At 43.1% G+C, this 22,114-nt stretch overlaps 1 protein-coding gene across 1 annotated transcript; it reads left to right on the top strand.

Annotated features, from left to right (window-relative positions):
• The first annotated feature begins 9,974 nt into the window (after positions 1–9,974).
• Positions 9,975–14,249, top strand: LOC120437169 (myelin-oligodendrocyte glycoprotein-like). Its single transcript, XM_039607840.1, has 3 exons — positions 9,975–10,956; positions 11,079–11,432; positions 12,770–14,249. Exons 1-3 carry the CDS (start codon positions 10,905–10,907, stop codon positions 12,994–12,996), a joined length of 633 nt encoding a protein of 210 aa, XP_039463774.1. The 5' UTR covers positions 9,975–10,904; the 3' UTR covers positions 12,997–14,249.
• The last annotated feature ends 7,865 nt before the right edge of the window (positions 14,250–22,114 follow it).

A 22,114-nucleotide genomic window follows, 5' to 3' on the forward strand; every position in this document is an offset into this window, starting at 1 on the left:
CACCCAAAGGGGAACGCCGGCACTGTGAAAGAACCCAGCACTCACCCGGACAATGACTAGACTCACTTTAGTATGAATGTAGAATCATATATATATACAGAGATCAACATCATTGATGATCTGATGGGTTATGAGGACATTATGGAGCATGTGATCGGAAGTGTAAAAATGTGGATTAGTGTTACAGTCAAAATACACAGTCGTGATTTGATTGAATTAAAACCTAAAATCACATATTTCACTTCATACTTTTATTATGACAATGACAATAAAAGTGATTTGATTTGATTATGAATTTATTTGTCTTATCTAAAATGTGCAAACTTACTCAGATATAATCATGTGTCTTTCACACAGTGTTGTTCACTGTGAGCTGGACTGTGTGTTTGTGGTCTGTGGTTAACTGAAGCTAACAGCTCTGCAGTCGTCCAGCATCCTGTTTCTGATAGAAAGAAACACTTCAGCTGCAGGTGTTTCAACACAGGACTGATCTTTTTTTTTTTAAAAAGAGGGAGAAACATGGAGACATCATCTGGAAAAGCATTTCTCTAAACTCTCCCCACAGACCATCATCTCATTTAAAGTGAATCTTAATGATATTCAGAACTTCTGTTCCAGTATCATTCACCGTTTTCCTCTGTATTTATCCTTTGACTTTTCTTATCCTTATGTGACTTCAACATTTTAAAACAAGTGTATCTCAGTATCTATACTTCATTTATGACTTCTAGAAAGTTAATAATTTGTTAGTTTCTGTGACATGATGACATGTTGACCACATGATTCTAGTTTAACTGTAGTCTGAAGCTGGTGACACCTCTCACCACAGTCTGGACTGGTTTGGCCAGTAATAGTTTTCATGCTGTGAGAAGGTGTTTACTTTGTGCTCTGTGGTAAACAGAGTCAGTCTGCACTGAAAGCAGGTGGCAGCTTTGTGGTCGTCCACTTTTCTTTTTCACAGAAACACCCCCACTTCTCTATTCTCAAAGCTGTTTCACAGTTGAGGTGTTAAGAACACTGAAACACTGCTACAGTTATAATAAAGATTATCACTTGATCTCTTCATAGTGCATCATGACAGATAATAATTTAATTGTGAATTGTACTGTATTAAACAAGGTCAGTTGATGTACCTGCAGTAATTTAATGTGTTTTATTCTCAGAGTGTGATTCAGCTGTGATCTACTCAGCAGTGAGAACTGAAGACGTCAGTTATGGACAAACAACCATCAGAACAAGGAGGCCCAGGTTCAGCTGCTCTTTATCTTTGACTGTGGACAGAAACAAGCAAGCTGCTCGCCCTGTTTCCAGCCATCATGCTAACCTAAACTAACAAAGCTCCATCACAGCTCTTTACTAGATAAAAACTTACTTCACACTGGTAAACCTTTAACTGGGAGCATGTGTGAATCAGAGAAGTGGAGATAGGAAAGGTTGATTGAACTACAAAGCTTGTAATCACTGTAATCACAACTTTTCAGTAAGCCACTTCTGCTGGGTGCTTTTTGCCACTTTTTCTTCTTTATTGTTTAAACAGACAAAACATTTTGCCCTCATACCTGTTTCTACATTAGTTATTAAGACTAATTTAACATGGTTAATATTGATTATCGTAGATAACAAGGTCAAAAACAGTAACACAAGTGAATAAATGCCTTCCTGTGTAAATGTAGTCCATTGTGGCGGACCACCAGGTGGCTCCACTCACACCCAAGTTGAAGGGAAGTGCTGGGGTGGAGATTTTGGCGCTTACTGTATGTGAAGTTCTTTGAGAGGGTCAGTTAATAAAGTTGGAGTGAGACATTGAGACCTCTCCTGTCGTTATTACATACCTCCACATTGTTGACCCCTGTGGCGAACATGCTAAGGCTCGACGACGAGACCAGCTCCGGCCTGGAAGCATCGGCTGCCGCCGGACTTCCACCTCCGCCAATGGCTGCGTTTGCTGTGGTGCTTAAATTGCCGGATTTTTGGCTTCACGACCCTCTTTCATGGTTCGTCCATGTCGAAGCTCAGTTTGCTCTTCGTGGAGTTTCAGCCGACGATACTAAATACCACCATGTGGTGGCCTCACTTGACCCGCTGTCAACCCGCCGTGTGATGACTCTCCTCCGGGACCCCCCAGCCCAAGCCAAGTACACCGCCCTCAAGGCGCTGCTGCTGCGGTGTTACTCCCTCTCTGATGCTGAGCGGGCCGAGAAACTCCTTTCCCTCACGGGCCTGGGCGACGGCACCGCTCTCGAGCTCATGGAGAGCATGCTGTCCTTACTGGGCGCGGATGACGGTGGATTTCTCTTCACCCACCTCTTTCTCCGACAGCTGCCGGCTCCGGTGCACGCTGGCCTTGCCAACTCCCCGCTATTGGCCACAAAGGATTACCGCTCCCTTGCGGAAGAGGCGGATCGCATCCTCCTGGCTACCAGGAGTTTCGGCATCCAGGCGATTGTCCCGGACTCACCAGCGGTTTCCCCCGCCCCCTCACCGATGCTCCATGGGCCCTCCGACTCGTCCACGGTGGCTAGAATGGCTGCACGGCTGCACCGCGGAAAAGGGCTTTGTTTTTATCACCAGTGTTTTGGCGCGAAGGCACGGCGCTGTCTCCCGCCTTGCAGTTTCCAGACCCAGGGAAACGGGCACGCCAGCGCTCTGTAGCAGCCGCGACCGCTGGCAACAAGGAACGGCTGCTGTTCATAGAGGACTCACGCTCGGGGAGGCGTTTCCTGGTGGACTCCGGCTCACAGAAGAGCCTTCTTCCTCCGGCTGGCTCGGACAGGCTAGCTGAGGGCTGCGGGCCATCACTAACTGCGGCTAATGGCTCCCCCATCAAAACCTTCGGTGAAAGGTTGGTGACTGTTTGCTTTCATGACCGTGACTTTCAGTGGAACTTTGTTGTTGCTGCTAGCTCTGTGCCTATAATAGGCGCTGATTTTCTTTGTGCTCACGGACTGCTGGTTGACGTTGCTAACAGACATTTAATTGATGCTGTGTCATTTTCCTCATTACCCTGTTTGACTCAGGGTGCTCAACCCATGGTGCATGCTAACTCAGTAGCTTCGGGTGACGCTTTTCAGTGTTTGCTTTCTGAGTTTCCCTCACTCACTCTCCCCACTTTCTCGAGCACTGTGACGGAGCACGGGGTGGAGCATTGCATAACTACAGTAGGGCCCCCGGTGTTCGCGCGCGCGCGCCGCCTCGACCCTGCCAAACTGGCTGTCGCTCGGGAAGAGTTTGCCACCATGGAGCGCCTGGGCATCGTGCAGCGTTCGAATAGTGCCTGGGCTTCCCCGTTACACATGGTGCCCAAATCTGACGGTCGGTGGCGACCTTGTGGGGATTTCCGCCATCTCAATAATGTCACAGAGAACGATCGTTATCCCATTCCCCACATCCAAGATTTTTCCGCCCATCTTGCGGGGACCTCGGTTTTTTCGAAGATTGATTTGGTACGGGGATATCACCAGGTTCCCGTGTGCGCGGAGGATGTCCCTAAAGCCGCCGTCATTACACCTTTCGGCCTTTTCGAGTTTCTGCGCATGCCTTTTGGCCTGAAAGGTGCCGCCCAAACCTTCCAGCGGTTGATGGACTCGGTCTTGCGCGGGCTGCCCTTTGTTTTTGTATATCTTGATGATATACTGGTGGCCAGCGGCTCAGAGGAGCAACACATGTTACATCTGCGTCAGGTTTTTCGGCGTTTGGCGGAGCGTGGACTGATCATTAATCCGTCTAAATGCCAGTTTGGGTTGCCGGTTCTCGACTTCCTCGGGCACCGTATTTCCACCGAGGGCGCGGTTCCGTTGCCTGACAAAGTACGAGCTGTTTCAGATTTTCCGCGTCCCACGAATGTTAAGGCACTGCAAGAATTTTTGGGGATGGTGAATTTTTACAACCGTTTTCTCCCCAGAGCGGCGCATATGCTGAAGCCCCTTTAAGGGGCGTTAAACGGTAAGAAGGCTAATGACTCCGTTGACTGGTTTCCGGAAGGCATCCAAGCGTTTTCTGATGCTAAGTCGGCGTTAGCTAATGCTGCCCTTCTGGCCCACCCATCCCCGTCGGCGCCGATTGCGTTGACCACCGATGCGTCGGACATAGCGGTGGGTGGGTGCGGTGCTGGAACAGCGAATCTCGGGTGTCTGGCAACCGCTCGCCTTTTTCAGCCGTACGCTGCGTGACAGCGAACGCAATTACAGCGTTTTTGACAGGGAGCTACTGGCTCTCCATCTGGCGACTCGTCATTTCCGTTTTTTTTCTTGAGGGTCGTCACTTTACCGCATACGTGGACCACAAACCCTTGACGTTTGCTATGTCCAAGGTTTCTGATCCATGGAGTGCACGCCAGCAGCGCCAGTTGGCAGCTATTTCTGAGTTTACCACGGACATTCAGCATGTGGCTGGTAAATCCAATCATGTGGCTGACTGTTTGTCCCGTGCGCTGGTTTCTCCTGTCTTTCTCGGCATGGACTACTCCGCCATGGCTGCCGATCAGAGCAGTGACCCAGACATCCTCGCGCTTAAATCCACGCAGACGGGCCTCATACTGGAGGACAGACCCGTGCAGGACGGCGGTCCCCTCCTGGTCTGTGACGTTTCCACCGGCCGCCCTCTCCCGGTGGTTCCCGTTTCCTGGCGTCGTCAAGTTTTTGACTCGGTACATGCTCTCTCTCATCCGGGGGTCCGGGCCTCTGTTAAACTGGTCAGCTCTAAATTTGTTTGGCCGGGCCTTCGCAAATCGGTTAAGGAATGGGCGGCGGCGTGCATTCCTTGCCAGCGTGCGAAGGTTCATAAACACACCAAGGCGCCCCTGGAGCAGTTCTTCATACCCGGCAAACGTTTCGATCATGTGCATGTCGATCTGGTGGGTCCTCTGCCGCAGTCACAAGGTTTTACGCACCTTTTGACTATTGTTGACCGCACCACCAGGTGGCCGGAGGCGGTCCCCCTGGCATCCACTACCGCAGCAGTGGTGGCCAAGGCGTTTTTGTCAACTTGGGTCTCGCGTTTCGGTCCCCCCGCGGACATTACCTCAGACAGAGGCCCCCAGTTCATTTCCGAGCTTTGGTCGTCCATGGCTGATGGCCTGGGGGCCACGGTCCACCGCACAACTGCATACAACCCACAAGCTAATGGGATGTGTGAACGGTTCCACCGGTCCCTTAAGGCTGCTTTTCGCGCCTCCTTAAAGGATGGCAATTGGGTTGACCGCCTCCCGTGGGTTTTGCTTGGGCTGCGCTCTGCGGTTAAGGAGGATCTCGGCGCTTCCCCAGCTGAGCTAGTGTTTGGTCGGCCCCTCCGCGTGCCTGGAGAATTCTTGCCCGAGAACCCTCCCCCCTGCTTCGATCCCTCGGTGCTATCTCTCGACCCGCTTTTGCACTCGCTTCGGGTTCCTGGTCCGGTGCACCATTGCCTGCCTGACACTTTTGTTCCAAAGACTTTAGAGACTGCTAAGTTTGTTTTTGTCAGGCACGATGCCCACAGGACACCGCTGCGGCCGCTGTATGACGGCCCATTCAGGGTTATCGAACCAGGCCAGAAACATTTTGTTTTGGATTTTGGGGGTCGTAGGGAGACTGTGTGTGTTGACAGACTTAAACCTGCACATGTTCTTCCGGACAGTCATGTAGTGCCGGCCCAGGCCCCTCGCCGTGGCCGCCCTCCTTCGACGGCATTAACAGGCTCTGGTTTTCCCCCCAGGACTACCCCCCGACCACCGCCGTTTGAGCCTCCTCCTGCCTTTCCTGCTCGCCTTCACCAGCCTCGTTCACGGGATGGACCTTCCTCTGCCTGTTCTCTCCCTCCCAGGTTCAGTCGTTCGGGCCGTTTGCTTAGGCCCAGGGTCCTGGACTGAATGGAGACCTAACTGTGTGTTCAGGGGGGGGTATGTGTGGCGGACCACCAGGTGGCTCCACTCACACCCAAGTTGAAGGGAAGTGCTGGGGTGGAGATTTTGGCGCTTACTGTATGTGAAGTTCTTTGAGAGGGTCAGTTAATAAAGTTGGAGTGAGACATTGAGACCTCTCCTGTCGTTATTACATACCTCCACACCGTCAAAAAGACAACTGCCCCCTACTGTCCAAATGTTTATTAAACAAAAGATGCTGTTATATTGTAACTGTGATGCGTTCACTGACATGTCCTCATGCTTTGCTGTATATAAAGAGAACAGAGAGGCTCTGCTTTGTGCTTATATTCTCCTCCTGTGTGTTTGTGTATAACTTCACAATTATAACTTACAACTGAGGAGTGCAAGGAGGTCCTACTTCTCTGACATCATCACCAAAAACAGTCATAACGCTCGGGTCTTATTTTCTACAGTTGACAGGCTAACAAACCCTCCTGTGTCAGTGGCAGCTGAACTTCATTCGGCCATGGCCTGCAATGACTTTGCCAAATTCTTCACAGAAAAAATCCAAAAGATTAGACAAGCAATTAATACATCAACAGCTGATCCAGGAAATGTACTGTGTCCACCGAAAAACTGTTTAAACACCATCAAACAGTTTCACCCTATTAACAGCAAAGACCTGGAGGACATCTTAGGTCAACTGAACTCCTCCTCTTGCTGTTTAGATGTCCTGCCAACAAGTTTTTTCAAAAAGGTCTCAAAGACTTTGGAGTCAGACCTCTTACAGATCGTCAACTTTTCTTTAATATCAGGTGTGTTTCCAGAACCACTAAAAACTGCTGTAATAAAACCTATACTGAAAAAGGACAATCTTGACAAGACACAAATGAATAACTACAGGCCGATCTCAAATCTCCCATTTTTAAGTAAGATTATTGAAAAAGCAGTTTCTCAACAGCTCAATTACTTCTTAAAACAGAATAACTGCTATGATGCCTTCCAGTCAGGTTTTAGACAGAACCACAGCACTGAAACCGCTCTGACCAAAGTGTTTAATGACATATGTCTGAACACAGACAGTGGAAGAATGTCAGTCTTAGTTTTACTGGATCTCAGTGCAGCATTTGATACAGCTGACCACAACATATTACTCAAACGACTGGAGAACTGGGCAGGTCTTTCAGGAACTGTACTAAACTGGTTCAAAACATACTTAGAAAACAGGAAATACTTTGTATCAATAGGTAACTTCACATCTGAGCAGACAAGTATCACATGTGGAGTTCCCCAAGGTTCCATCTTGGGACCCCTTCTGTTTAACATTTACATGCTCCCACTGGCACAGATTATAAAGAACAACAAAATAAACTATCATAGCTACGCAGACTTTTTAACTACTGATTTTATCTACTGTTCTGATTTTATCTACTGTTTTGATATTTGATTTTATATACTGTTTTGTTTGTTTGTTTGTTTGTTTGTTTGCTTGTCTTAATCAAATTTAAATCATGCTTTTTATTTGTTTTTGTTTTTAATGTCTCTGTAAAGCACTTTGAATCACCTTGTTGTTGAATTGTGCTATATAAATAAACTTGCCTTGCCTTGCCTTGTGTGTGTAGAGTTTCTACCAGAGCCAAATGTCATCTACTCCTCACTGAAGTCGTCCACCAGTCCAACCACTGGAATCCAGCTGTTGCTCTCTAACTGGTCCACACAGCAGCTCAGACCTGACACATTCACTGTAAACACACTGGTTTATATTCTGTTTGTTCTCCTCATGAAGGAAACCTCACACAACCACTGAGGCCAGAAAGTTCAAATGGAGAATTATTATTATTTTCTTTTAGAAAAAAAACTGGAAAATATAAAACCTAAACAACTTTCTCCAAAGACATTTTTTTCTGTTTAAAAGAAAAATCTTTTCCAAGACTTTCAGAGTAAAACAGATTAAAAAGCAGCAGGAACAGAAGCAGCTGTACACAGGTATCTTAGTTACTGTGCATGTCTGCTGTTCTCTCTGGAGTTATAAGGAACATCTACATAAATATGATGATGATGATGATGATGGTGACATCTGTCTCAAAACAAGTCTGAGCGAATCTGGAGACACAGACGATCATTTTCAGAAAGTTAATAAGTAAAGAAAGTTTTTAAAAAACTTCAGAAAAGTAGACCTGAGAGTCACCTGCTTATCAAACATTACAGACTTTATCATATTTATCATATTTAACTTTATGGACAGGACTAAACGCCTGCACACCACCCTCAGCTACGTGGACAAGAAGCAAGGTAACTATGTGAGACTTGACTACAGTTCAGCGTTTAAAAAAATAGAGCCCAGCAGACTGTTCACAAAGTTCAGGGATCTGGGACTCAACAGCCAGTCTGTGACTTCCTCACTGGCAGAACTCAGGTGGTGAGGGTGGGTAGATGCATCATCATCAACACAGGAGCGCCACAGCGGTGTGTCCTCTCGCCACTGCTCTACTCCCTCTACACTTCAGACTGTGGCCACCCACGGCTCCAACGCCATGTTAAGTTTGCTGACGACACAGTGGCGTTAGGCGCCATCTCCAACAACGATGAGGCGGCCTACATGGAGGAAGAGAAGAATCTTGCATCATGTTGCCAGGACAACCACCTCGAGCTGAACGACCAAGGAGCTGGTGGTGGACTTCAGAAGGTGTCAGCACAGAGACTACAAGCCCATTATCATCAATGGAGCTCCAGTGGAGAGGGTGCAGTCCTTCAAGTATCTCGGTGTTCATATCTCCTCACAACTGACATGATCTGCTTACATTCAGATACAGTCAAGAAAGGCTTGGGAGCGCCTGTATTACAACCAACAACTGAGGAAGTTCAGGGTCTCTCCAGTGATCCTCAGGACTTATACAGGCACCTTGGAGAGCATCCTCACACAGAACATCACATCCTGGTATGGAAACAGCTGTGTCAAGGATGAAAAAGCTCGATGCTGCAGGACTGCTCTCCCCTCCCTACAGGACATTTACACCAGGAGATGCTGGACTGGAGCAACTCAGATATTGAAGGACCCGTCCCATCCAGGCAATAAACTGTTCCAGCTTGTGCAACAATCAGGCATAAGGTTACGCTCATTGACTTTAACATCCACGCAATGTACACAAGCTGTAAATTTCAGGATTGTTTTATTTTATTTTTATTTATATAACTCAGCCACTTGCTGCACATAAAGTCCTTTTTGTATATACTCATTCTCTGTATATAAAGTTCTGACTCTTTTGTGCACAGTCGAAGAGCGTATCAGGTCACATTTCACTGCGTGTTATATCTGTATAACCATGCAGGTGACAAATAAAGAGTCTTGAATCTTGAATAAAATAAAGCTCAGCAACAGCTTCACTGAGATTCTTCTGCATCTACAGAATGGTTCATAAATCATCAAATAAAACACTGGACATGCTCACTGTTTCTGAAATTGAGATCTCCAATGAGTTTTTACAAACCACTGTGGAAACTCATGAGACTTTATTAAGTGTATCGATGAATATTGTTTGTATTTGGAGGTGTTCTGTCAGCAGTCAGTGCTGACAAGGAAGGTTTACACCAGAAATAATATGTGATGTCACCTGAAAGGAGATTATAGTTTAGGTTGATATTTTTATTTGAGTTATTACATTCTTATCCAACTGCCCCGTTGCCTTCGTATCAGCTTGAAGCAGTCTGGCTGTTCTCCTCTGACTTCTGACATCAACGGGAGTTTTTCATTCAGAGAACAGCTGCTCTATTTCCTCTTTGTCAGACTCTTCTCTGTAAACCCAGGAAAGAAATCCCAGCAGATCAGCAGCTTCTGAAACACTCAGACAGCTGGTCTGGCACCAACAACTGTTCAGGGTCACTCGTATCACCTTTCTTCACCATTACAATGAGAACACAAATCCATGAAGGAAAAAAGATTTATGAAACACATTTCAGTGCAAATAAAACATCTTCATGTTCCCTCGATGGTCTTGGTGTGAGAAATGAAATAAAAACAAACATTTTAAGGATAAAAGACAAACAGGAAACAGCTGATTGCAGACACAGCTTTAGTTACTTATTGAAATTCACAAAATCATTTTGTTGTTTTTGAAAGAGTTTAATGTCAATACAAAGTCTCAGCAGTTGGAGCACTTACTGACATAACTAAGACTATTTTGGTGTCACTCAGCTCTTTATTTTTTGACCTTTCAGCAAATTTCTTTATACGTGACTTTCAATCTGTTTCTTGTTAAACACAGACCACCAGATTCAAGTAATGAACTGCTGACAGGGCACTAACCATTAAATCCTTTTTTTAAAGAGTGCAACAATAAAGCTGAGCTTCCTTTGTTGCTGCCAGGTGCTCTCAGAGACAAACAGCCCGCAGATGTAGCTGGTCTGAGCTCCGTGAGCTGTAAAAAGTATTGCCAGCAGAATAAAATCAAACAAAAACAGTTTATTGTCTTCAGCACAAGCTACATGTAATGTGGTTCAGCATAAGTTACTAAGCTGACCTGCTGTAAAGAGACACTGAAAACTCTGTGTCCACATATCTGTCTCAGTCAGCGGCTTCTCTTTCTGTTATTTAACCTGAGGAGGTTTAAAACAGAAGTTTTGTTTTCAGCACACCTGGCAGCAACAGAAGGAGCAGCACCTGACCCACATAACATGTAAATTACTCTTTTTTTTTTTTCTTTTTTCTTTTTGCTAATGCTTCGGGGTACTGTTCATATTTTAGATCAGGATCCATTCTCAGAAAACCAAAATGTTGTTCCAGTGAGTCTCAAGCTTTGTTCCATTTATTTGAGAGAAAAAAATAAAAGCTTGTTGATCAGTGTAATCGGTCAATCAGGAGGAGGAGAGAAGCAATGGGCTGTAGTTTTTTTAGAAACCTCTCTGTGTGATGATTTTAATCACGGCATGATGACATTGCTATGTCAGCCTTTCCTTTCTGGAACTTCTCATTTCAGCCACACTCATTTCTTTAACTCTGTACAGGAAACTTGTTTCATGTCAGTACAATCAGCTCTGCTGCTGCTCGGTGGTTTCCATCCTCCTGTCCCAAATGGCTTCTTTCAAATTCTTCCTCTTTTTGTCTCTAATCTCAGAGTTAACAGGTGAGTGAAATGAACATTTTTATTCATGTTTTAATTCCTTGCTTAGTCCCATGTGATCCATTTAACTGGTTAACTCTAAACCTGAACCAGGAAATAATAGTTTATAATTGTGATGTCTTCAGCTCTTCAGCAGGATGTTCAGGTGAAGCTTGGAGAGGACGTCACTCTCCAGTGTCAGATTTCCACAGAAGAAATAATCTCAGTGCTGAAGTGGAGCAGAGCTGACCTGAACACAGACGGCTACGTCTACTTCTACAGGAACAAACGCTCCTATGAAAACTACCAACATCCATCTTTTCATGGCCGAGTGAAGCTGAAGGACCCGGAGATGAAGGATGGAGACGTTTCTCTGATCCTGAAGAAGGTCACGTTTAATGACACTGGGATGTATGAGTGTCACGTAGCAGTGAGGAACCCTGGGAGAAGTAAAAGAGTTCACACTGAGATCAGTCACTTCATCAACCTCACAGTCACAGGTGAGTTTGTGGAGCTTGTACTCAGGAGTTAAAGGTCTGATATCATCAAATGTAAACTAAAAACTTCCTCCCAGCTTTACGATCCAGTTAGAATTCTCTCCTCTTGTCCTGGTGAGTGTGTAACTCCCACAGCTCCCCCAGCACAGCGTGCTGCTGACACAGGTGTTAATCATGTTTCTGTGGTTGGGGAGCAGCCGGCTGTTGAATATTTGAATATTTCTTTTTACTGCTCCCATGTTTTTGTTTTTTTCTGATGAGTATCTGAAGCCGTTCCCTCCATAGCGTCATTTGCAGATGTAACATGCAACAAACGGAGACATTAAAGCAGTCGTGCCAGAATGTCGTGCTAAAAAGAAAGATTCTTTAAAATACAAGGGGGAGCAAGCAAGTCAGATACCACGGGCACAGAGATGAAGTAGGTCTGATCAGAAACAGTTTATTAATAGGCCAGGGAGCACAAATAAAAACACCCCTAAAATGTAAGCAATAAAATGTTGTCAGTCTACTAAAACTAAATAACACAATTCTAAAACCAGTAAAACTATCATCTTCTACATTCACTAAAAACCCCTGCTATAACCATGCCACATGTTCATTATGGGTCCATCAGCAGGCCAGGAATTCCTTCCTTAGAGCAGAGTCCACGTTAGCCCCGTCTCCGGCAGGCAAGGAAGAGCCTCCCATCTTCTTGTCCTTCCACGGGCCCAACACTTCCCAGCTCGGCTTGGGTTCTGCACCCGAATCCATCATGCGACCACCGCCACAGCTCCCCTTGCGTCGGTGTCCTGAAAAAAAACAAATAGGGCCAGAACAATGGTCCCAGAAGCGGCCCTGGCTCATGGCCATGGCGTCCCTCTCTCAACCCAGCTGTACCCAGTAAACAACAGTAGAGACCCTACTCACAAATGCAGGCAGAGGTAAACCTCTGCCCTGCTGCCAATCACACGCGTTGTCTCCTACTGTCACCGTGTCACGCTGGCCATCTAGCATTCACCATCCAGTCTGGGGTCTCTCTCCTTCAGTGCTCAGCTAGCCTGCTTTTAAAAGGTCTTTACACAGCTGATAGGCCACCTCTAGACACAACCCAGGCCTCAGCAGGTGGTCCCTATCAGCTAATTTGTCCCATGTGCAGCCAGTCCACAGTGGATTAAAACCATGTCATGTAAAACACTAAAAACCATGCAAATAAAATGACACTCATAAATAAACACTAAAAATCTAAATAAAACAATATACAAGATAAACGCAAATTTCCACTGTGTGACACAGACAAACAAACTTCCAGGTGAACTGCTGCTTTGGTGCCTCACAGTTTCTTACTGCCTATTTTTCTGCAGGTGAAACACATGAAAGCGTGTCAGAGAAACGAGTCTTGGAAAGAGGAGACGCAGATGAAAATATGGATGATACTGAAAGGGTCGGCGCTCCATCTCTTCAGGTTGTTGTTCCTGTTGTTGTTGTTGCTCTTTTTGCCGTTGGTTTTGTGACACACCAACAAACTTGTCAACATAAGAAGCAACGTCCAGTCAAGCTTCCTACTGAGGACTCAGATGAAGGACTATGAAGCTGCAGAAATGTATAAACTTGCTTGATGAAAACTAAAGCACTGACATTAACTCCTTTTATAAAATGTATGTATATACAGATCTTAATAAATTTGTTAGACCACATCATAAAAACAGAAACCACACACAGCATTTTAATACGAACTCTTTGTTTTCAGTGAATTTTAAAAAATACTCTTCAGAGTAAATTTACATTTTAAACTCAAACCTAAACCTGCACACTGTAATTATATCATATAAATAATAATAATAATTATGTTCGCATGAAAACAATTTCTCAACAAAGAGGTTTCTGCTGGACAGAAACATACAATAAATTATTTTAGTAATCAAACTGCAGCACTTCACATTAAACTCCATCTTTCACAGCAGTGTCAGTTTTATTAATTGTTAAGAGATTTTCAAATGTTTTAAGTATTACTCCCACTTCCATTTGTACGTTATTGAAAGTTTATCTTTAATTTCAGTGTTAATAGTTGTTTACCCATTTATTCTTTCCATTTAATCGTATTTTATGATTTTACTGTTTCACCAGAAGTGAAGCTGAAGTAAAGACAAAAGCATAGTGTTCTCAGATATGATTTACCCAGTACATCTCCTCTGCACCTGGCTCTCTACGAGCCGTTTCACTCCCAGGAAGGGGAGAGCAGGACGTTCTTATCTACACTCCCAAATACCAAGAGGGGCCCATTCTTCAGAATCACACACACAGACAGACACACACACACACACACACACACACACACACACAGAAAGCGGCATATATGTGATATTTAGTGATTATCTACAGAACACACACACCCAGCTAAACTGGAACAAACCTGTTTCTCAGAGACAAATCTTTGTCTCCTCCTTAAACAGTTGAAGCCACTATGTGACTATAAATAAAATCTCTGCCTGCGCTTGGGGTGGGATCTCCTCGAGATCTCACCCAGCGTGCGCACGTTGTTACCATCCAAACTGTTTTGAGTGTCTTTATTTCGCCTGAAGAATGTCTTGTTCAAATATTTACTCTTTACATTTATTTGGTCCTTCGAGCCGGATTTGGACATTGAATTTTAACTAATCTTGTGCTCCAACAGAGTGACCTCGTCGTTTCCTGGATTCGTGGACCCACGCTGCAAAGTCTGTCGCGACAGCCTGTTTCTAGTGAAACAGTAAAGACCAACTACGTGAATTCGCCGTTGGCCAGCGTTTTTAGCAAGAGGTCCACGATCCCAGGGAGCGAGGAGGATTCTCTCTGACCGGCATTTTCATCCGAACCAGGTGAATATAAACACTCAAGAACACATTGCGGCTAAAATCGGTTTTTAGGTTGACACGGTTCTTAAGAGACTCGTCCTTTAAGGACTGGAAGTCGGGAAAAGACTCGTCCTTTAAGGTCTGGAAGTCGGGTATTAAGACTCGCCTGTAACACGGAACTGGCAGTCCCCTGGGAGACTCGTTCCGCAATTAAAAGGCTGGAAGTCAGGGATCTCACTCTAAGAGTGAATGGTAAATAAAGAACGTGTCAATTAAAATAGGATTATAGTACCGCGTGTGAAGTTTATGTGTTGTTGAGGAGTGAGTGACCTTTTGAATAGAAACAATAGGTTTCTGCACCACTCTTACTGTTTTCTGTGTTGACCGATGTACTGGTGAGAAGGGGTCAAAGGTTGCGCTTCAACGCATAAAAATTAAGGCCGCCTGGGTCTAGACCAGGGTAGAAGGCTGCCTTAATAACCTCCCCGACTCTAATATCAGTGAAGGTCACACAGAGTGTATGTTGGCAGTATTAATAAATAAAAGCAAAACAAGGTGTTTCCAAATACAATAAATCGAAATAAATTATAAGCAATTTACAATGGATAACAACCTGTAAACTGGTATTAACAATGAAATATAGTTGGCAGGACGACCGTGCCTAGAATGGATAGAATGCATGAAACCAGATAACTCACACAAACACATATTAAATGAAATAGAGAGATGCATAAGGTATATTAAGGTTGTGTCATTGTTCAGCCAAGGAAAGTGTGTGAAAAGGAAAATGTCTCCAGCTTGGGAAAGGGTGAGACTGCAGCTCACCCTCAGCCCTTGGTGGACACAAATAAAATATAAATAAGATATAAAATAATAAACTATTGTATATTTGTAATATACTATTGATGTTATATAGAAATAAGAGAAAATAATTAAGAGATAAGAATATTAATAATAAATTAATAATGACATGATGTTAATAAGAAGAAGCATGTTATTCAGTTATGATGTGAGGTGGATGATTGATAAAAGTAGTCTGATTCAAGCTTAAGGTTTGCTCAAACTCAGTACAATGATATAGGAGATGAAGGAAATAAAGAAAATATGTAAACTAATTAAGTGCATAGAGACACTTGACCCGCTTGTAAACCTGTCATCCTAGATGAGATTTTGTTAAGATGAAGAGCAAACCTATACTACCAAGCTAATGAGCAAGTTACACACTCTTTATTTTGTATTAATTTTTTTTTGTTTTTCAGAACAGAAGCTGCATGATATTAAAAGCTCACACATGCAGCAGTCTGTGAGCTCAGTTTTTTCCTCACACTTCTGCTTTGTTTTTGACAGCAGTTCTTTTTCTTTTTGTGTCCCAACTCGTGTGTAAAGCGTTCATGCCATCAGCAACTTGTTTTTGTTTTTGTTTGTTTGTTTTGTTGGTTTGAAAAACAAATTTGTGATCATACTTGTGGATCACAGTGACACGAAATGATTAGGCACATGATTTACTGATGCCTAGTTTTAGAGCTGTGAGCTACAGCTGTAAGCAATGCAAAGTTTTTCCCAATTTAGAAGTTTGACATATGTAACATGTATGAGATATATGAATTATTTTAAAACGAAATAGAAATTGTCCAAAATGCCTTAAGAAAATATGTAGTGCTGTATCTACAGAGAAAAAAGGAAGAAGAAGCATTCAGTAACTTGGAAATAGCCTTTCTACTTGCATGTAGATGGAAGTGCAGGTTACGTGAAAGCTGTTTTAACACAGGCATTTGGAGAAAAACAACGTCTGCTTGCATTTTACTTCTGTAAATTAGACTCTGTTGCGTCAGGCCTGCCCACATGTGTGCCAGCCGGTGTAGCTGCAGCAGAGGCAGTAAAAAGTCAGCTGACATTGTTTTAGGACACACTTTAATCATCAAAGTGCCCCATGCAGTGATTTCAATTTTAAATCTAAGCCAATTTGTCTTACCTGACACATGTGAGACAACTCTCAAATGTTGGACACTTATTGTCGCTATATGGAAAGTTCAACAAAGAGTTTGGTTAGTCTGGAGAAACAAGAAATATGTGTGCCTGTGGTATGTGTAACAGGAACTACATGCCCATAAAAGGAGCTGACTGTGTCAAGGACGCAGACAGACAGAGAGACACACAGACAGTCAGTATGTTTTTTCAGCAGATCAAGCCGCAAAAGCAGCATTAGTGACACACGGTTCCACTCATGTGTCAACCGGAGGGAGATGGTAGATATAATCTCTAAACATTTCTTTACTCAAAATTTCAAAAATTCAGCAAAAGAATTTGTCAGAACATGCATGATTTGCCAAAAACATAATGCACAGGGAAACCTCAGACCAAGAAGAGGTAACTTTCCCACACCACCTCATCCTTTTCATACCATTCACATGGATTTTATTGAGCCAAATGAAGCCAAGGTTCAAAAATACGCTCTAGTGATTATAGACGTGTTCTCAAAATGGCCAGAAATTTATCCTGTGAAAAAGGCAGATGCAATTTCTGTAGCAAAATGCCTATGCAGCCATTTTGTTCCAACATATGGCATCCCCACTCTGATAAGATCAGACAATGGGACACATTTTGTTAATGAAGTAATCAGCAAGGTCTCTGAAGCACTAGGATTCAGTATCAAACACCACTGTGCTTACCACCCTCAAAGTGCCGGACTAGTGGAAAGAACTAACGGCACGATAAAACAGAGAAGAAACAGGGAGACTATGGGCTGAATGTAAAGGTCTAGTGAAAATGTGGATGAGATTAACACAAAACTCACAGAAACTAACACCATTTGAAATATGGAAGACATGGAAGACTTTTTCCCACTACTAATACTGAGTGAACCAGTAAAACAAATCAGCTAGAGAGACTACTCTAGCAGAGTGGATGGAAAGGTTGCTAGAAAATACAGAAACTGTGTTGAACAACAAACTGCTGTGTGACTCTTCTCCAGTATCTTGCAGGTTAAAGGCAGGTGATTGGATCCTGATAAGGGTGCTCCAGAGGAAAAAAAATGGGAGCTCACCCCGTTGGGAAGGACCCTACCAAGTACTCCTGACCACACCAACAGCCTGCAAAATAGCAGAAAGACCATCCTGGATCCATCAAAGCCACTGTAAAGGAGTAAGCGAGAGCATAGACTAACCGGACACTGACTTCCTTACCCTCGGGTGATTCGTCAGGTGAAGGAAGTGCCGATTGGGTATATCCCGCACTTTTTCTTCTTGCCTAAGTCCCCTGAGACGTGAGGTAAGCCAGGTAAACATGAAGTCGCTCTTAATCTCACTAACTCTGACAGTCCTAGTGGCAGGATGTCTCATCCCACTGAAGATGGATCCGAGGGAACGAACAAAGAAAGCTTGGACACATGACAACTCACACCTGGACAAGATGACGCAGGACCACAATCATCCCTGGATGAACAACGCGTGGTACAGATATGTATACAACCGCACGACAGAAAAGAACTACTTTGTTTGCTCACACATGCCTGCAACTTCTGTCCATGCAATTATTTATGGGAAGGTTCCGTCACTTGAAACGAGCATGTGCATTCACATGAAAGTCGTAAATGGAACTTGTTCACATAGAGACATGTTTATAGTGAGAGCCCCAGCGTTTTCACTGTTGACCTACGACGTGAATAACCTAACAGCTACAAACTGGACGTGTGACGAAGCACACTGGGTGAACGTGTCAAACAAAAGAATAATGACATTTCCAGCTTTCTTGCAGAGTGAAGAACGTCACCCGATATGTTTCGACTTCTCATACGGAAGGACAAAACTTGGTCAAACCAAGAACTGCAGTATAGTCTGGAAGGACAATGCCGATGCAGCTATGACTTTTAAGCGTGGCACATACTGGGTCCAGGGGACAGCTTGGGTGTGTGGACAACGTGCCTACTTCATACTGCCACCCGGATGGACGGGCACCTGTGCCCTAATCTTCATTTCAGATCACACCTTCAGGATGTCAGCTGTAAATAGCTCTCAGACTACAAGACGACGACGAGACGTCTCCGCAGTGCAACCATATGACCCCATCTATGGCAGTGATGTGCCAGAGGAATTTAAGCTTTGGACTGTTCCTGAATGCCTCGTGCAAAATCAACAATCAACAAAATGAAGAGATTGATGCCCTGCGCATAACTGTGATGCAACACCGAGTCGCACTGGACATGATTCTGGCTGAAAAAGGAGGACTCTGTATACTCTTTAACAACACATGCTGCACATACATTCCAGATAATGTACACTCATCCAACATGACTGATGCAGCACAAGTAATTTATTGTATGAGGGAAAATTCTATTTCTAATATAGTAAATTGGGAGATGCTTTCTGCTTGACTGATGCTCTGAGCATACTTAGACAACTCAGGGATGCACAACAACAAGACTACGTCACAAATACAGAAGACTGGCTCACGTGGTTGTTAAGCAGCTCTTGGAAATCCCTGCTGTTTAAAGGACTTGTTTTAGTTGGTGTTCTACTATTGTTATTGTGTTTTTCCACTTCATGCGTCATACCTTGTTTGAAGAACATGGTGTCAAAAATGGTAACTGCTTCAATTAATGCTTACATCACCCTACCACAGAATGAAGAAGATGATAATGAGATAGACATTTGGATATAACATATTCACAAAACCCACTAATTAATGATGTCCTGGCTAAAAATGTTTTACAAGTGGCCATAGACTGATACAGTGTTAGTGAGTTGCTATGTATATATATATATAGGAGAAAAGTTAAAATGTGTAAAACAAATTAACAACAGGAGGGATATGTTAAGAGATTTTCAAATGTTTTAAGTATTACTCCCACTTCCATTTGTACGTTATTGAAAGTTTATCTTTAATTTCAGTGTTAATAGTTGTTTACCCATTTATTCTTTCCATTTAATCGTATTTTATGATTTTACTGTTTCACTAGAAGTGAAGCTGAAGTAAAGACAAAAGCATAGTGTTCTCAGATATGATTTACCCAGTACATTTCCTCTGCACCTGGCTCTCTACGAGCCGTTTCACTCCCAGGAAGGGGAGAGCAGGACGTTCTTATCTACACTCCCAAATACCAAGAGGGGCCTGTTCTTCAGAATCACACACACAGACAGACACACACACACACACACAGAAAGCTGCATATATGTGATATTTAGTGATTATCTACAGAACACACACACCCAGCTAAACTGGAACGAACCTGTTTCTCAGAGGCAAATCTTTGTCTCCTCCTTAAACAGTTGAAGCCACTATGTGACTATAAATAAAATCTCTGCCTGCGCTTGGGGTGGGATCTCCTCGAGATCTCACCCAGCGTGCGCACGTTGTTACCATCCAAACTGTTTTGAGTGTCTTTATTTCGCCTGAAGAATGTCTTGTTCAAATATTTACTCTTTACATTAATGTAGCAGATTTTTGGAGTCTGTTTCTGAATGTTTGCACAGATTTGACTGACCTCAGGTCAGCATGCAGCTTGTTCACAAGAATGGGACCACGGTCACTGAATGCACCTTCAGCACATTTACATCTAATACTGGGAACAGTTAAAAAATCCGAAGCCCTGACTGTAAATCCATTTATAAACACACTGCAGGCCATGATTTCTAGTCTACTTCTCCTTTGTGGATTGAGTCAGGAAGAATTAACTTCTTTGTTTTCTTTTATTTACTTTTATTAATGTGAAATCATTTAGGGAAAAAAAAGTTATGCAGCAATAGTTCAATCAACATCCATAATTAAGCACCAACCTTTAGTTTAAAAGGTTGCAGAGATTTGATTCATTGTTTTCACACACAGAGTCGACACCTTTATTCTTATATCATCTTTGGGATGTTCTGGAGAAGACTGCAGCTGTTTGATTCTCCAGTTATCAATACTTTACATATAATTACTGAAATTTATGCCTCATCAAATGTTTCCCTTCATCAAAGTCAAAGGCAGTGTATTGAAAGGTTGAAGGAAAGTGTGCATGTCCAGATTATCCAGTTGCATTAATTTATGCAATTATGCATTATGCAGCTGTTCCTGATGTGCTGATGGCAGCGTTACTACACAGAAGTTTAAATCAGGAAGTTCAAAGCATTTCTGCATCAACAGGAACTGTCTGAATGATTAAACATGTAAATGTTTTGCAAATATGCAGCTCCTCTGTGAACTGTAAACATTAATGCACATCAATGAAAAATACTGTTGAAATTTAAAGTATTTTTTTAATATCTTTGACTTTTAAATGAATCGATTCAGGTTTAGTTATCAGAGAGTTTGTGTTCTTTCTTTTACACTAAAGGAATCCGGGTGATTTTTAATGATAATTTATTTACTTGTATCAAAGGTACCATTGAAACATTGTGTACATGATAGATGTCCAACATGTTGACAATGAAATGAAAGCAGCTGCTTTTATGTCATTATTTTTTGGGTCCAGGCCATTTATGCACAGTTAACCAAAATGAGCTCAACACCCCCATCTTCAATCACTTTGTGCTTAAAAATCTTTTAAATGTTTAATATTTAAAAGGGATTGTTAAACCTCACTGTGAACATGATGTGAAATAAACAAACCCTCTGTGGAGCCTAAACTGAGTAGAAAAAAAGTATGTGTATTTGTACACACTTTAAAATGGTACTTAAAGTAATTTTTCTTCCTCTGGTGGTCATGAATGAAACAATCAGTGTTTTTTTGAACAGCTGTTAATGTAATGTTCCAGTTTGACCTCCGGGTGGCAGTGTTGTCTCACGTTGGCTAAGCATACAGAAGAATATACTGTAAGAACATGTGTTTAAACATTAAAAAGTGATTTTTTAAAAAACGATTTTTTCCCTTCTTCCCCAGATTCAACAAAAGGCACACCACTCAGAATTCTTCTAAACATTTGGATATTAATATTTGTCCCCCACACCACAAAGAAGACATATAATCTTAATTACAGATCAGTGCAGAAGAATTTATCCACTGCAATATTTCAGTTTGACCTCATATGGCAGTGTGTTTTTTACGACCCAGACTATAAATAACATCCAGCCATCCATTCGCTTCCAATTATCCTTTTCAGGGTCGCGGGGGGTGCTGAAGCCTATCCCAGCTGTCATGCAGTTTGTGGGGATAGCTTAACTGATTGGTCTAAATTGCCCATAGGTGTGAATGCGGGAGTGAATGTGAGTGCGAATGGTTGTCTGTCTCTGTTAGCCCTGCGACAGACTGGGCATTAACAGGGAAAGGGGGGCACAAATAAATACTTTTCTTTCTTAATCTCATTTAAAATATCTAGCTTTAATAAATAATTATCTGAATCTTCAAACCAAAGTTTTTATCTGACGTAAAATGTATAGAAATCATACATATACCAACAAGACAGTTGTCATCACTGTCACAGCAGCGTTTGTTTTCATTCAAAGGCTTTATGGCTTTTCCTGTAATACCTGGTGGGCTGGTCTGTAGTCAAAATGCCTGGGCCGATTTTTTGTCCCAGTCCAGCCCTGGTTGCAGTTCTAATTCAGCCATCCCACACCACACAGCACTGAGACACTTCTCTTTGACAAAAAACAAACAAAATAAAACTATCCTGTTGGCTCTCTTTCATTTTAAAACCTCATATATGGCAGAATGGTCCAAAAGTTTAATGTGAACATTCTGCAAGAAGTACTGAGTTTCAGGCATGGTACTTTGACACAGTACATTTATGTGTTTAGAAATAAAAGCTGCACATAAATAACAAAGCGCTGCTTCTTTTTCTCCAGTTGTTTAAACTATTTGTAGAGACAGAGAGAATCAGTCTGATCACTGGAACCAGTAACAAATGTACTGAGCAACATACTGACATCACTGCTGAGCCAAGTTGACCAGGATACAAA

The sequence above is a fragment of the Oreochromis aureus genome, linkage group 3 (assembly GCF_013358895.1).
Source record: "Oreochromis aureus strain Israel breed Guangdong linkage group 3, ZZ_aureus, whole genome shotgun sequence".
Lineage (NCBI taxonomy): Eukaryota > Metazoa > Chordata > Actinopteri > Cichliformes > Cichlidae > Oreochromis > Oreochromis aureus.

Bases quoted from the DNA above. Each gene is read 5' to 3' on its own strand.
- LOC120437169 (XM_039607840.1), top strand. From the start codon at position 10,905: ATGGCTTCTTTCAAATTCTTCCTCTTTTTGTCTCTAATCTCAGAGTTA. The intron at 10,957-11,078 runs GTGAGTGAAATG...TGATGTCTTCAG, and splicing joins TCTAATCTCAGAGTTAACAG to CTCTTCAGCAGGATGTTCAG. The intron at 11,433-12,769 runs GTGAGTTTGTGG...ATTTTTCTGCAG, and splicing joins CATCAACCTCACAGTCACAG to GTGAAACACATGAAAGCGTG.